Genomic DNA, 16669 nt, shown 5'->3' with positions numbered 1-16669 from the left:
GTGAAGCCATGGCCAGTGGAGCCAAGGATAGAGGACACCACCAACTCGACCTCAAAAGCAACGACCTCGATGGTCCAAATAAATGTTCTCTCTCTCTCTTGACTAATCTGCTTGAAGATCTAGCCACCACACAGAAAACTTTGACCAATAGTAAGCTATTCTTAATCTGTATTGATGCAGTTACCTCGAACCGCAAGCTAGATCTGAAAAGAAAATTGTGTGTCCTGTGGCCAATTCGTGGCAAAATTAGTCTGTCGCTTTTTTTTTCTTTGTTCATTTTTGCAGGATAAAGCTGTCCAATGCAAGAAATACGAATCCAAAACGCCAACAACTTTGCTTCGGATTGTGACGTTCTCACCGAGGCAACTAGTGCACAGTTTTATCAGCTAAACGTGTTTTGTAATTTAAGTTTTCTTTGCTGCTGCTGTTGTTGCTGTAGTTGATGTTGTTGCTGTTGTTGCTGGGTTTGGGGTCGTCGTCGTTGTTCAGCGTAAAGATAGCATTCAAACAATATAACGCCCGGCAAGAATTTTAATAGGCCACGCGTGACCACCATCACGAGCAAGCCACGGGTGTGAAGCAAAGAGCACAAGTAATGCTCATGCAAAGATTATCGCAGAGCTTGTGTTTTCAAGCACTGAAACGCTGCCGCAAATTCGGGCAGCTCCTTGACGGGCACGTTGCAGCGTTGGCTTGCATCTCCGTACAGCATGTCCACGTGGTTGCCGCTGGAGCACAGAGCGTAGCAAGAAGCCACGAAAAAGAGCCTGTCTTGCGCAAGGCTCGATTCTTTGGCGTACGCACTGCTTGTGTTTCGAGCAATGCCAAGCCTGTAGGCAGCCAGGCTGGCCAGGAGAGCCTTTAAGTCCACATCATTTGGCAACCACTCCTGTGGTGCAGTGGAAGCGCCGCTGGTGTGCCGAATGTTATCATTGCGTATATCTTGCTTGCGAAGGGGGCTCACGTTGACGAGATGATCGTGGTACAGGCCCCTGAGCACTTCATCAGCGAGAAGTCGTCCGGCACCGCCGTAGTTAATGGCCGCCGGAAAGTCTGAATGAAACAGCGGGAACACAAGGTAGTTTTCGGCGACCGTGAGCGCACCGTGAAAGCTCCATCGGTGGCGAAGAAAGGAACCCGGCTTGAGAACGTTCGTTATGTCTCGCTCCAGGAGGCGCCAGCGCCCGTTCATCAGGTTCAACCAGTCTACGAAGAAGCGAGCACCGCGCGCCGGTTCTGGCAGAACGCTTGCCAAGAAGGTCTCGTTGTTCCACGGCACGATGGCGCCCGGGGCCCAAAGCTGGAGCAAGGCCTCCTTGCGGCGTGCCACCGTGTCAACGAGAACGTCCCGCACGTCCCGAACGACATCCTCGGCGCCTCGGTGCTTCGGGAACAAACTGAGCCACCCGATGCCCACCGCGCTTTCGACCTGAATCAGGCAGCGTCGCCGATGCGCCGACGGAGGCAAGCCAGCAAGCTCCAGCGTGGCATCCGCGATCTCTCGGCTAGCCATCCAGCCCAACTCGTGGGCAACGCGAAGGCCTAGGCTTAGCGTGAGCGCCTCTCGCGTATCGGAGTCGAGTCCCAGTAGGTAGACGACGGACCGAAGCAGGCCGGCGTTTTCCACTTGCACGATGTCCCGAGCCGAAAAGCGGCGTGCCCAGATGAAGTACTCGTTCAACAGGAGCAGGAGCCGTCCAGCAGCAATGCCCGGAGTCGCCATGTCTGTGAGGTTGCGGATTGACATGCGCAGAATCTTCGAGTCCGGCTCGGCCATCGCGGGGCCCAGCACCTGAAGTGTCAGCCGGTCCATTGCCTCTATTTTGGCGATGACCTCGTCTTCGACCACTTCGGAAGCATCGAATAGCCGTAACATGGCTCGCACGTATCGACGGTACCGGAGCGACGCTGCCGTCCCCGCTGGCTGACCGGCGAACGCCCGCGTGGTGGCAATCCAGGCATGAAAAACAGCGCTGTGGCCAATCTTTAGCACGGGCTCCCCGGTCCCTCCGCGAAGAGGAGCCAGTTCGAAGCTCACGTGGAACCACAGATGCACGTTCCAGTTGCCAGAAAGATCGAGCAGAATCTCTAAGAGATCCCAGCGAGACGTCTTAGGCCACGGGAGATGGCGCGCGGCCATGAACCTTTTGAGGTCGGGCAAGCTGCTCTGCGAAAGCTCCATGCACGACTTGGCGAGGCCGGCTACCTTCTTCTCGACGCTCAAGGGCGACGGCGCTGCGAAATACTGGCTGCCGCTGTGTTCGCTGCTCCACTCGATGGCTTTAAGCGCGCGACCGTACATCGCATCTTCCGCTGCATCCACGACGGACAGCAGGTGGTGTTGGCGTTTCCACCCGTCGCAGACGAAGCGATAGAAATTTCGGCACGGGTCTTGAGATCGATTAATCGAAAGCTCTATAGCGGCCATGTACTTGTGGCAGGCCGTTTCATGGCAGCCAGAAAAAAGTGGTAGATCCGCGTGTTCTGCGTGCGACGTCCGGGGGCTCGCGCGGAGAAGGCCCTGGTCCTTGACGCGAATCCACAGCATCGATCCCAGGTAGAGGAGAAGGGCGATGGAAAATATGACCGCCATCGCCTCCAGGATGATCATGTGCCTGGGGTTCATGCGCCAGTTTGCTCGAATGACGACTACATTAGGCCCGGCGTGTTCCTGCAGGTGGGAAATGCAAAGTGAAAAGCTTCTACCCTGTTGATTGCAGCCGTGAACCTCTAATAAAGCGTCTAGATTATTATTATTATTGCTTTAACTATATTCATCTCACTTTGAGTTTCAATTTCTAATAGCGCCCCGAAATGCTGTCTGCCGCTATAAGAACACGTACCGTACTAAGAAATATAAACAGGTACGTATAGTAGATTAAACACACCCGCAGCCTGATTATGGTTCTGGCTACACTTCTGCTTCAGGTTCCCAAGCTAAAGTGACAGCACCAGTTTCAGTGCAAACACGTTGAGATAAGTTTTTTTCCGGAAAGGCTGTAAAGGCGTTGTCAAGAACGGCGAGTTGCGCAACAAGATTGCCACCTTGCCACCCGTTTACGACAAGGGGTGCAAGACGCGCACCTCCCCCTCTCCGTCGCTGCAGCTGCGAGGCGTTCAAAGAAGCGACCTTTGCGCTGGAATCCGCCGCCTCCCTCCAGCCCCTTCGACATTGTGACGGGACGAGTTCGATGTGTGGACAATGATTCCACGCGGAGCTGATCTGACACGCCTGGAGAAGCTACCGCGGGAACGACGTATTTTTGCGCTTCTCACGGACGCAAAACAATGAGCGACGCGCGATCGACAACGACAGTTTCCCGGAACGGCACCCCGTGCGGTTGCCTCTGTGTACGGAATGTGTGTGCCTTTGTGTCGGTAGACTGGTCTTCAGAGCAGCTGCGAGTTGGTGATGTGTAAACGAACAGCCGCCGCGTCGTAGGACCGGCGGATCGAGTGTATAAAAACTGTGGTTGTGCGAATGTTGGACACACTTCTCTTGAGCAGTCATGTTAGACTGAGTCACTTCTCTCATGCAGTCATGTTGGACTGTTACTCTTTTTCTCAAGCAGTCATGTTAGACTGAGTTAATTTCTGTAAATAAACCCTTTTCCTTCGTTCTCGATGAGAAGCAGTTCTTCACTTCATCAACGATCTCAGCGTAAATAAGTTGGACGACGGCATGGGCCAGCTACCTTCGAATTCATGCCGTACTCCAATCTTGGCAAAGGACCACGGACGAAGGGATTGAGCCCCCAATCCTGACAGCGTTAAGAAAACCCACGCTGTAGTCACAAATACGCGGCGACGCGAGAGTAGTTCGAGCCTGTTTAACGACATAAGCCGTAACGCAATTCAACGATAGTGTCCCTGTATGTGTTACAGGACCATAACAGGATCACTGTGTTATGGATGCAGATTGCGTCTACGGACACATCAACTTCTCAATGACATGAATCAGAGCGTATAGCCATAGGGAAGCTTAGACTTTTCAATATTAGGACAACATGGATTGAAGAAAAATACAACTTTGCCTTTCTTCATCATTAAAACTTTTCGCTGTAATACGCCGCGAACCGCTCTTATAAACCTGTCTCTACGCAAGAGAATTCCCGTCATGCCAAGTGTTGTCATAGAGTGCATGCTTCTGCGAAAGACGTAATCACCCAGCGTACTTCCTGCCTGCTAATTCAACCTGTGTTTCTTACACTGCTTGGATTAGGTCATTGACCTAATGCCAAGAACTGCGACTCTTGTTTGAAGTTGCTGCTCACACCGGAGCGTGCGACTTCTCAGCGAGTTCGTAATTTCTCGACAAACGCCCTCTCATGCAGTGTGGCCGAAACCAGTTAAACCACGCTGAGTAAGCACGACTGAAACGTATGGATCTATACCTTCTGACTGCTGTTTTGATGTGGTTTCAATATGCCTTGTATACACTCACCTATCAAAAAACGTCGGCCACCTTTTCTGGGTGAGTGTGACTAGGTTCGGCCCTGTTTTTAGTTTCACGCATAGCACCTAATTTGTTAATCAAGAGTGCGATGTACGTGCAAGACGGAGAGATATGCATGAAGCCGACGTGTGGCGGCAGGTCAACCGACGCCCTTTCTTTGCCGTTGACACCTAAAGCAAGTCGGCCAGTCCGATTTTGGAACTAGGTTCGGTTGCGTTAAGGCTGTTGGCTGTCGAACCAGAATCCCGCCATCCAGTCCATGTAACGCGGGATAGCGGGATAAGGATAATAAATGTTGAAATGCGTTGAATCGGACCTCTTGCAGCAGTTTGACTTGAGCCTATTGATCCACGTGGGAAAACGCATCTGAACATGGTCAGCCATAGGACTGACGGTTTGGGAGTTGAGTGCAGCGTGAGCACCTCACGCTGCAATTGGGTGCAGCGTGAGATGCTGTTTCTACACATTAACGTTCACATAGGATGGTATCTTCCCCTCTCCCAGTCCTCCTGTGAAAGGAACAATGTTGCTGTCAGACTCACGACAACTGGATTCGTGTACGCACATCAGGTGGAGAGTCGGCTTGACATCGCCTTTTCAGCACCTGTCGGATTGCCTTAAGTTAGCCTAGAGACATTATACCAGAACACAAGGACCACACGTGAGAGAAGTGCTCCCACAGTCGTTATAAGCACTGTGAGAACACTTCTCTCATTTGTGGTCCTTGTTCTCTATTAACACTATATAACGTTAATAGACAAGCACCCGTCCTTGTCCACCTCTTGTCGCTGGGCACCTCCACACGACTAGAATTACATGCACTTCGCTAGCTTCTTTTAGTTGAACTCGACGCGAGTGAATAGAGTCAGAAGTCGGATTGACCGAGAGCGCCAAGACCGCACTTACATACTTTTCTCCGATCGGGTTGAGCGATTCACCCCGTGCACTTTTCGCAGTCCGGCTGACGGCCCAGTCAGACGCTGTATACCTGGGACCGACCTGCTATAGCGCTCGTGTGAACGCGTCAACCGGATCTCGTCTCGACAAGCCTACTTGCCTCGACTTTATTGGGGCTACGTAAACGTATCCGCCTGCACGGCCCGAGGCACGTCAACCCGCCTGCAACTGCTAAGCCTACTCGTACTGACCCGCTGTATATATACACGTTCGCGCCCGCTGCGCAGCAATCGCACACCTGCGCGTGCGCCAGCTGTCGTCTGTTTCCGATTGCTCACCTGTGCTGCCGGAGCTGGATCGGGCAACGCGAGGGCAGGCGTCGCTGAAGAATCGAGCGCGGTGTCTGCGCCATCGCCGCGGGCCGCTGCATCTGCCGCCCGCCGCGCCGCCGCCTGCATCTGGCGCACCTGAAGGAGCTCGTGCAACTCGAGTCGCTGGAAGCCCGGTCGTCTCGTCGGACCCGTGCTGAGCCTCGAACCACCTAACGCGTTCCGCTCCGAACCCGAGGAGCTCGAGCTACTGCTGCCGCTGTAGGAAGTGCTAGCCCCAGTGTCCGCCATCGTTCCGCTCTTGAAGTCAACCCTGTCTCCGGCACGCCTGAACGTCGCCCTGCGTGTGAACGCTGTCCCTGACTGTCAGCAAGAGCGAGACAAGCCTGCAAGCGTCCAGCGGCTCTTGCTCTGTCGGTCCGCTCGTGAGGGCACCCGCCGCAGCTGCTGCTGATTCTGAGCCCGGGTGAAGAACACGTACTCACGATGGGGATTGCCTACACCATAAGGTAAAAACGACGACAACGAAGTAAGTCGGGCAAGACATGCAAATCATCGATATTCATCGTCATAATCATCATCATCAGCCTATTTTAGGTACACTGCAGGACGAAGGCCTTTCCCTACGATCCCCATTTATGCATGTCCAGCGCCAACCGATCCGAACTAACGCCCGCGAATTTCCTAATGTCATCGTGCCACCTATAGTATTTTGTCGTCCTCAACTGCGCTTCCCTTCACTTGGCGCCGATTCTGTAACCCTAATGGTCAACCGGTTATTTACTCTAAGCACTACATGACCTGCCTAGCTCAATTTTTTGCTCCTAATGTCAGTTAGAATGTCGGCTATACCCGTTTGCTCCTTTATCTGTCTCTTAACGTTACGCCTAACATACTTCGTTCCGTCGCTCTTTGCACTGTCATTAAGTTCTTCTCAAGCTTCTTTATCATAAAACATGACGTACAGCTCGAAGGACAGGGACTGCGAGAGACAACATACATTGCGCTGACTTTTAACAATTTTATTGTGTTGCCACATCGTGTGTACAAGAGGGAACATGCACAGAAAAGGGTGTGTTCCAACAGCAAGTTACAGTGCTAAGGACATGATCACTTGAAAAAGACTAACATTACGATTTCTATCTGTTGAGATACAAGACATCACTAGGGGTCAGCGCGATAGAGGGTGGACTAACACACCACCCAGTTTTCTGATGAAATCAGTTTCTATAATTTCCCTGGTGAGCTGTGAGCTGTGAGCTGTGAGCTGTGTCTCGCTAAAACTTCCGTATCTTCAAAGAGGGGCACGCAACCGAAGCCCCGGAAATGGATGCCGAAGTGGCCTTGAACACTGTTATGGACTTTGCTATTGGCGGCGAGGAGTTACGGAGCCACCATCTATCGGAAGTGCCTCGCTGGCGTAGTATGAGGGATCACGCGGCGCGCTCCTCATAGGTTTTGCTTTCAGCTCTCACTGAAAACACCATGCACGAGCTCTCCTCGTTTACAGACGGTATCTCTTTACCGAATACGTACAGTGAACGCCACTGCGCGCGGTCGCCACGATGGAGTCTCCCGAACCGGCTTCTAGCGTGAAAGGTATGTAAAAGCTGAGTGCAAACTATGTGAAATACGTTCGTATAGTGTTCGTATAACTAAATGGAGCGTGATAGAATGAAGCCTCAATGCAGCGATCGCACAGATTCGCAGCGACCGACTGCGCGTCTGCATGCTTGTCCGCGCAATGTTTCGCTTTCGCCGCGTGCGCGTTCTGGCACCGGGCCATGAGCTTTAGGCCGCAGAATATGAGCATTTGACAGTATACAAGCAACCATTCTTGCATGGGCACTATCAGAGCTGTTTAAAAATAATTTCATTGTAGAGACCTCGACGCCTTGTGATGTGCCGTCGCGACGATTCAATGTTTTTTTTTCTTTTAAATTGTTGGATATTATTTCTCGAGTTGCGTCGCACGGTATGTTTATCGGTGTTCTCAGTGTGTGACTTCCCGCTGCTTTTTTTTTTAATCCAGTGATTTAATTGATAACACAAATAAGACCATATGCCATGTTTTTTTAATGTGCTTCTTACCGCTCCCTTTCCACTCCAGTGAACTTGCCAGTATACATAGCATCTACAAGTTCATAGACCAAACTGTCATGACATTAGTCGGGCAGTGACTCGGGCGAGCGTCTCAGTGCGCGTTTTCTGAACATCGCAGACCCGGCGCCGTAGCAGAAATCTTCCTCGCGTTTGTCCTGTCAAAAACTTCGAAAAGTTGCTGCGCCCATGCGACGTGCGTCCGCTCGCTTCGACAGTTCTTTCAACGCAGCTGATCGTCAGGGCCACGAGGATACCACCTTCGAGTCGGTAGGCCCATTTTTGGACTTTTTATCGGACTTCGAAGATCTCCGACGCGGCCGGGGAGCTAAGTCTCGCGTTAGCCTTAGCCACACCCGACACCCGGGCGGGCACCATGTAGGTCGGAGCGACAAGGAATCGACTGAAATGCATCCACGGGGCGCTACCAACACTGTGACAAGCACTTTTATGGCCGGGCCGGCCCAAAACCCGGCCGAATTCCAAGATATGGAGGAGGCGCCCGCCACCACACACTCGAGCAGGGAGGAAGCGGGCACCGGAGCCGCAGAAGAGGACCTCATGCAGCAGGACGCCACGGACGTGGCGAGCCGGCAGCAAGACGAGGAAAAAAACTGGCAAATCTACCATTTCAGGCGCCAGAAAAAGAATCTCAAGCGCGCTACAGAGGGCGACGTCATATTGAAGACGAGAGGATCCCAAGCCACGGAGAACAGTAACAAGGTGACGCTGGCAGCCACAGCTGGCAGCGGCATCACGCAAGACGGCGCGACGGGAACGCCGCAGCAACAACAACAAAAGATGGGAGCGCCGCGGAAGCCGAGGCAGAGGCTGCCACCGCTGCCGACGGACGACGCGAAGATCATCATCCGGCCCAGAGGGGGGCTGAAAATCAAGGACATCAAACCATATCAAGCAACGCAAGCCATCATAGAGGCCTGCGGGATGAAATTCAAGGAAGAAGACTTTCTGGTCAGGCTCCGACCAGGGTCCAACATCGTCATCGAAAGTTCTTCCAAGGAAGAAGTTGCGGACGTCATCAGGAAGATGAAGTACCTCCCATACAGCGGCATCAATTACGAAGTAAACGCTTACGTGGCCATGCCTGGGGACGTAAAGCGGGCGGTAATCCACGGGCTACCGATTGGACTACCATCTGAAATGCTGGAATCCAAGCTGCGACTACGTACTCAAGGGGTGGAGATCCTGGCGGCAAGGATGCTGGGCAAGTCGGAGACGGCGCTAATCACCTTCGACGGCCCCATCATTGCGAAGTGGGTCATCTTCAGCGCAGTAGAATACAAGACATACAGACCAACCAGACAGTTTTGCTACTTGTGCGGCACGGAAGGACACCGTTCGGACGTCTTCCCAACGCCGGGAGCGAGAACCTGCAGTCAGTGCGGAGCAAACAACTAAGTTGAAGGACATCAGTGCCAACCAAAGTGCCTGGTATGTGGCGGCGAACACGCCACCTGTACCCGGGACTGCCGGATGCGCCTCAAGAACATCGACGAGCTGCGAGGACGAGCCCCAATGAAAAGCCGAGGGCTGAGCCGGAGCCGTAGGTGCCGTCCCAGGTGGCTGAGCTCGGAAGGAGAGCAGAGCTGCTCGCGGCCGCCGGGGCTACAGCGAAACGCGGAGCCGGGACCGGAGCCAGTCCAGGGACAGCTCCTTCCCACCGCTGGGGCCACCACCCGCAGCCAAAGGGCAGTGGAAACAGCAGACAAAACCACAACAACAACAAAAGAAGGGCGGAGTTAAGGTAAGCTGGGGGGCAGGCTCTCCTAAATCACTGTTTCCGCACTCGGATAATAACAATAACGACAACGAACTTAAACAACTAAGGGAAGAAAACATGGCTCTAAGGCGAGAACTAAAGCAGAGTAGGAAGAAAACAGAACAACTAGAGGAGAGAATCAAAGAACTAATCAGGGAACTGCGAGAGCAAAGGGTGGGTAGCCTGCCGCGACAGCAGACTCCACCTCCAGCTATGGAGCAACAGCCACAGCAGCCGGAAAAGGGAACCATAGAAATGCAAATGCAATCCTTTATGCAAAAAATGCAGGAGCAAATGAATTTGATGCAACAAAAGATTGCAATGCAAGATCAAAGTTTTTCGCAACTAGATAAAAAAATCAAAATACGCAAAAGATAACAAATGAGGCTAGAGATAGACTCTATCACGAAAAAGATTCGGCACCGAAAACCAAAGTTTAACAACAACCAACGATAAACCAACATGGCTAGACACAACACATTAGATATATGACAGTGGAACTGCAGAGGCTACCGCAAAAAGCAAGACCCGCTGCAGCAATTCATAAATTCACAGTTAAGTCTTGCTGACATAATCGCGCTGCAGGAGACAAACACCGTGCCGACACTCAAGGGATACACGAGCCAAGAAAAAGATCGCACGGCCACCTTAATTAGTAAACAACTAGTCGCCATAGCACACGATGAAATTCCGGACACGCGTATAGAACATATCTTGACAGAGATAATTCCAAAGAAAAAGGGAGAACAAAAAAGCACTTTTAAATCATAAACTTATACAGTCCACCGCGACAAAATGATGGAGATTTTCAGAAACTTTTCATAGGAGCCAGCAAGCTAGCGAAATCCAACACCCTGCTTATAATGGGCGAGTTTAATGCCATGGGGCAGAGCTGGGGATATCAAAAAGACACTAAGAAGGGAACGCAAGTTAGCGACGCAACAGAAATCACAAGCTCCACCCTCTCAACGGACGCAAACCAACCAACGCGTCTAGGCAACAGCGTTAGTCCCGACACATGCCCAGACCTGCTGGAGAACCTGGGTAGCGACCATTATATTATAAGAACGCAAGTGTCAGCAGAGAACATCAAGCGCAAGATAGGAACAGCCAAAATAACGGACCGGAACGCTTTTCGCAAAGAATGCAAGCACATGGAGGGGGCGATAACCTCCACAGAGGAATGGTGCAAACAACTTAAGGAAAGACAGCAACAATACACCCAGGAGGTCGAAAGGTCAGAGCAAACACCGGAAGTGGACGCGCGACTCCTCAGGCTATAGGAGGCAAGGCGCGGACTAACAAAAAGCTGGAAGAAACAACGACTAAATAAGAAGCTAAAGAAGAAGATAGCAGAGGTTACCAAGGAGGAAGAGGAATACGCAGCCCAACTCACAGGACAAAGTTGGCAAAAGTTTAGCGAATCGCTGAATAGAACCCTCAGCACCGCAAAGACATGGCGTACCCTCAAGGCTCTAATGGACCCAACCAAGACCAAGTCAGAAGGTAACAAGGCCATCCAAAGACTAGTACACCAATTTGAAGGAACAGAAGAAGAGCTACTGGAAGAAGTCCGTGTAAAGTGCTACGGGCAAGATAAACCCGAAGCGTACACGGAGAGATACCGAGGCGAAGAAAACCCCGACCTAGACACACCCATCACCAGGGAGGAAGTTTTCGCAGCAGTTAAGGCATCAACCCGGAACACAGCAGCAGGTGCGGACAAGATTAGGAACGCATTAATCCGCAACCTAAGTGATGAGGCGGTCACACAGCTGACGAACTTCCTCAACACACATTGGGAAGCGGGGACACTGCCAGAGGAATGGAAACATGCGGAAGTAGTTATGATCCCCAGCCAGGGAAAAAACCTAGTAGTAGAAAACCTACGGCCGATATCACTCACTTCGTGCCTTGGCAAGTTCTACGAGAGAATCGAGACAAGGAGGCTACAACAATATATGGAAGACGAAGATCTGTATCCCCACAGTATGTTCGGCTTTCGCACCAAATTATCAACCTAAGACGTCCTACTACAAATTAAAGAGGGGCTTCTAAGCAACATCCCCTACAACGGAGAAAACATAATAATGGCACTCGATGTCAAAAGAGCGTTCGACAACGTCAGCCATGCGGCCATCCTCAAGGGACTGGACGATCTCAACAGCGGACGAAGAATCCACGGCTACCTGACAGCGTTCCTATCAAACAGAACAGCCACGGCGGGGTTAGGAGACCTGCGGACAGACAAGTTCCACACGCCTAACAATGGAACCCCGCAGGGATCCGTGATCTCACCGATCCTTTTCAACATTGCAATGAGTGGGATAGCCCGGAAGCTGGAAGAGATCGACGGCATACATCACGCCATTTATGCCGACGATATCGCCATCTGGACTAACCAAGGCTCGCTCAGCCAAAAAGAAGAACGACTACAAGCCGCAGCAACATGCGTGGAAGAATGTATTAGGGAAAGAGGACTCGCCTGATCGACGGAGAAGTCGGAGCTCCTGCGAGTCAGAAGAGGAAAACGCTCGGAAGAACAAATCAGCGTCACCCTAGAAGGACAAAAAATACCAGAAAAAGAAGCCGTCAGGATTCAGGGAATGTGGGTGCAAAGCAATCAACGCTGCACACACACCATAAACCTACTCAAGCAAGCGACGGCACAGGTGGCACGTATGATCACCCGCGTCTCGCAAAAAAGAAGTGGCATGAAGGAGGAAGATACAGTCAAGTTGGTTAAGAGTCTAATAATCAGCCGGATTACGTACGCCTTCCCATATTACAAAACAAACAAAGGCGAACGGGACCAGGCCGACTCCATCATAAGGAAAGCATTCAAAACAGCGCTTCACCTGCCGGCCAACACCTCGACAGAGAAGCTGCTGGCCCTCGGACTCCACAACACGTTCGAGGAGCTCAAAGAAGCACAATTAGGGTCGCAGCTACTCAGACTCCAGCAGACTACCACGGGCAGAAAGCTCCTAAAAAAACTGGGGCACAAAGAACTTGAAAGGGAAGAACAAAGAACGGCAAACCTATCCGATGAGTATCGCAGTACCATCAAGGTAGGGACCCTGCCAAGAAACATGGACCCGAATTTACACACAGCCAGGCGGAACGTTAGGGCAAAGTATGTAGAAAAATACCTAGCAACCAAGGCGAACACGGTATACACGGACGCCGCGGTCTATCCTCGAGAACGAAGGGAAACAACAAAGAGTCGTCGCGGCAGTAATAGACTCGGACTATAGGGAAATCGCTTGCGCATCGGCACGGGATTGTACGGTAACCGAGGGAGAGGAAATGGCTGTTGCTCTAGCAGCTGTGGAGGGATACCGCACAAATAGATCCCTCATAATTCTAACAGACTCCAAGGAAGCATGCCGAAACTACATTAACGGCAGAATCGGTCTAAAAGCGCTCCACATCTTCCTCCGCGCTGGCCAACAGAATAAACGCATTAGACACACCATCTTTTCGGTACCGGGGCACACTGAGATTGAGGGCAACCAAAAGGTTGATAGGATCCCTCGCGAGCATACAAACCGAGCGGACCTAAACAGAGATCCTGAGGACTTCATGACACTGACTCCAACGTACTCTGACATACTAAATTACCATAGAGGGCCGAGGATCAGATATCCCCCGCCTCACAATACACTCACTCAACAACAGGCTGTTTACTGGCGAAAGCTGCCGACAGAAACTTTCCCGAATTTACGTATACTATGCAAAATGTTCCCAAGTCAGTACAGGGACACATGCCCGTGGTGTGGCGCAATGCCCACACTTTATCACGTCACATGGGAGTGCAATACGAATAAGGGATTCCACAAAATAGAAAATCCGAGTGCGGAGCAGTGGGAGAGCGTGCTCTCCAGCGGCGACCCTAGCCTCCAACGGAAGCTGGTGGATCATGCCCGACGAGCACCCACGCTCAGTGGTGCCCTGGAATAGGGGCGCCAACCATGTAGGCCGGAGATCGGCATCAACGAATAGAAGATGAAGACATCCGGCCCGACCGCTGAATTACTCTTTCTAGAGCAATAAGGTTTCCTTCCTCCTCCTCCTCGTACCTTCGTTTAAAATTCTGTGTCGCTCCTTTGTCGTCTGCTACACAGCATCGCTGGTCATCCATCTTCACAGATTGGAATGGCTCATGATATCTTTGTTCCTGTACCTATCAGGTCTCTATCACCCATAATAAGGTTGCGCAATATAATTAATAGCGTCGCCACAGTGCAGGATTTTTTAAGGAGGCCAGCGTACCTAAGCCAGAAGTATCGGCAGATCAATACATAGGGACCTGGAAGTAGGCGAATAATAATAATAATAATAACGATGATGATGATGATGATGATGATGATGATGAAGAAGGAGCGGTATTAGAAATAATTAAGTGGCGAGCAAGAACATGTTACGGACAAATGGCTGGCCTGTCGGCCAAGCCGTTTTAGCTGGCCAGTTGCTCCTGATGTTTCCGGAAAACAGAAAAGTACTCCACACTAATGTATTAAAGCCCTGTCCAGTTATAACCGTAGAACCCTGATGAACCGAAGCAGTACAAGGAGCCGATTCCTCTTGTTTGTAGACATCCGAGAACCGCGTAACGACACAAGCGAGAAATTTTCATTCACAGCCCCTGAAACAATTAAGTTACGTTAAGTTACATATGTTAGCAACTGAAAAACAATATTCTTCTACATAAAGAGTGAAAATACTCATGCGATAGTGCAAGAAGAAGGCATAATTTAGCTAGCAAGTACCGCTTTTCAACCCCAAATACACGTGAAGGCACCAAAACACACCAGGATGCCAGTTCTTGAGCTGTTTTCTTGGAAGTACTTTTGGGACCTGGACACGTACCGTTGTTTTATTAATGGCTCCTTGTATTTTCTGATAATGTTTTTTCTCATATTATCGCGCACTCACAACAACAATACTGGGCGCGTATTTGTAATGGTAATGAGAGGCTTAGAACAAAGCAACTAAATTCGGTTCAAGAAGGCCGCTTTTGTACTGTTAGATCGTATAAACTTTGTCTCATTAGTTTGTCTGAAGTTCAGATGTGCTGTAACTATAAAAGAAACTGTAAATAAGGAAACAGAAACGGGTCTAGCAAAAGATAAGCAGTGAAGTCAAGCATCCACCATTATTTTTCTTATATACACGCAAAAACTCATCGCTGCTGCCTGGAGGAACAATCTACGGTTATCGGAATGTAACCGCTTTGGTCGCTTTCGAGTGACTTGTTGTACGTAGAGATCACAGACGTTAGCATATGCCACAAGTTGTCATTTATTGCATAGAATTATACACCCACCCTTGCAAAAATCCTGCACTAAATTCAGTTGCATCCGAACGCAATTTCTATTTATTGCAACAAAATTTAAACATAAAGTCAACAGAATTTTAAAGACGACATTTACGATGGGACGCCGCATGCACGTTTTATTTCTTAGGAGAAATATTGTACAACATTTCGCAGGAAGTTCATAGCATTTCGCCGGGATATCTACGCGCCTATGGTAACTCAGTCGACCGATGTTTGTGTTCTTTGGCAAATGGCAAGCAGGTGGCCTTACAAAATATGTAATCTTCATAGCGAAACTACGTGTTAATATCAGAATAGCCATGCGTCTTCGTAATTCATTCCTATAGTGAAGGCATGTAGTATGTGAGAGCTACATTTCAGTTGCTGATGCAGTTCTAATGCACCGCGCGGGTGCAAAACTTATGGATGGCAAGAGTTACGTACCACTCCTCCCATACAGCTTCAAATATGAGACGTTTGTTTTTCGAAGGCTAGCAGATAGAAAAGTGAAGAATTTGACTTCCAAACGGCAATGGGTGCGGGAAACCAAAAGGAACTAAATCCGCCAATGTAGGAGGGAATGTATTTATTTGGTGGTGGCAGTACATTAGCCAACCGAGTGAGTTGAAAGGTTGCGTTCTTCCGATGAAGACTAGTACGGGCACCGAAGTTATGTGGACGGGGCAAGCGGTCGGTAAACACAGTCTGTCTGCTATGGTCATACTGTCTTCAGTTCTTAAAGTGGAGCGTAATGTGTTGAAGTAGCATTGGTTCCTTTGAAATGTCTTCATAAAATAGCTCAAGACGGCTAGCGTTACTGTCTGTATATTTATTCTGTGCCGCAGGAATCATTCCCTACGCTTTTATTCTTATGTGCCTAAAGAACGGGTGGGAAAACTTCTTTAGTTTGCTCAACTTAGGAAGTTAGCATAGGCTCGAAAATAGACTGCTCAACAAAGCGAGGCTTCGATGGAAAAAACAAATGTCAGCACTTCCGCGAACCTTGAGGTGCAGCATCCTCGTGCCGGTTGGTTCATGAGAACTGGAAGCAAAAGAGACGATAGGATGACGCAATGTGCGTGGTTTGGATTGTTGGTATATCTTATTTTTATTTATACATACTGCAGCCCACACATTGAATCATAATGATGCGAAGGTAACTGAAACCGCACGGTGCACGAGATTAGTGCAACACAAAAATGCGATATTCAAAGGGTGGGAACGAGTACAATACTGACAGAGCGAGCACTCCTGTCCTGTGTTGGTTGAAACCAACAACAGTCATTAGCGGAGCAGTGGGAAATCCAGTTCGCGAGCTAGGACCTGGGAGTCCAGAGGACAGGCCTCTAGCAAGTCCACAGGGAGGCCAAGGCCAGTGAAGCCCTCAACTAGGGGAGCAACCCATCACTCGTTCACCCCTTCCCCCCTGCTGCCTGTCTTAATAAAAGTTTACTACTACTACTGCTACCCAACTCTTTTCATTCTAAAGCGTTCACGTGGGAATGGTTATCAGTGGACCATACCCAAACTACATTGCGTGAATAATTTTTGACTAATCTGCTTGGAGATCTAGGTGATATGCAGAAAACTTTGACCAATATTAAGCTCTTCTTAATCTGCATTGACGGAGTTACCAGACCACATCATTTCGAACAGCAAGTTAGATTGAGAAATCGTTTCGGCATCTCGTGAGAAAATTAGTCTGCCATTTTTTTTTAATTTCTTGCAGGATAAAGCTGGCCAAAGCAAGAAATACTGAACAAAATTCAACCTACCTTGCTTCGGAT

At 50.1% G+C, this 16669-nt stretch overlaps 1 protein-coding gene across 1 annotated transcript; it reads right to left on the bottom strand.

Moving 5' to 3' along the window:
- Positions 1-522: 522 nt before the first annotated feature.
- LOC135910473 (endothelin-converting enzyme-like 1) lies at positions 523-6133 on the bottom strand. The gene is made up of 2 exons (XM_070520824.1): positions 5692-6133; positions 523-2671 (listed from the first exon to the last, which is right to left on the bottom strand). Exons 1-2 carry the CDS (start codon positions 5971-5973, stop codon positions 611-613), a joined length of 2343 nt encoding a protein of 780 aa, XP_070376925.1. The 5' UTR covers positions 5974-6133; the 3' UTR covers positions 523-610.
- Positions 6134-16669: the final 10536 nt, after the last annotated feature.

The sequence above is a fragment of the Dermacentor albipictus genome, chromosome 6 (assembly GCF_038994185.2).
Source record: "Dermacentor albipictus isolate Rhodes 1998 colony chromosome 6, USDA_Dalb.pri_finalv2, whole genome shotgun sequence".
Classification (NCBI taxonomy): Eukaryota; Metazoa; Arthropoda; class Arachnida; order Ixodida; family Ixodidae; genus Dermacentor; species Dermacentor albipictus.
Note: the sequence above shows the minus strand (reverse complement) of the source record. Positions and strands in the feature narration are given on the sequence as shown.

Coding starts and splice junctions, on each gene's coding strand:
- LOC135910473 (XM_070520824.1), bottom strand. CDS start 5,973: ATGGCGGACACTGGGGCTAGCACTTCCTACAGCGGCAGCAGTAGCTCG. Junction 2,672..5,691: donor ATCCAGCTCCGGCAGCACAG/GTGAGCAATCGG, acceptor TCCCACCTGCAG/GAACACGCCGGGCCTAATGT.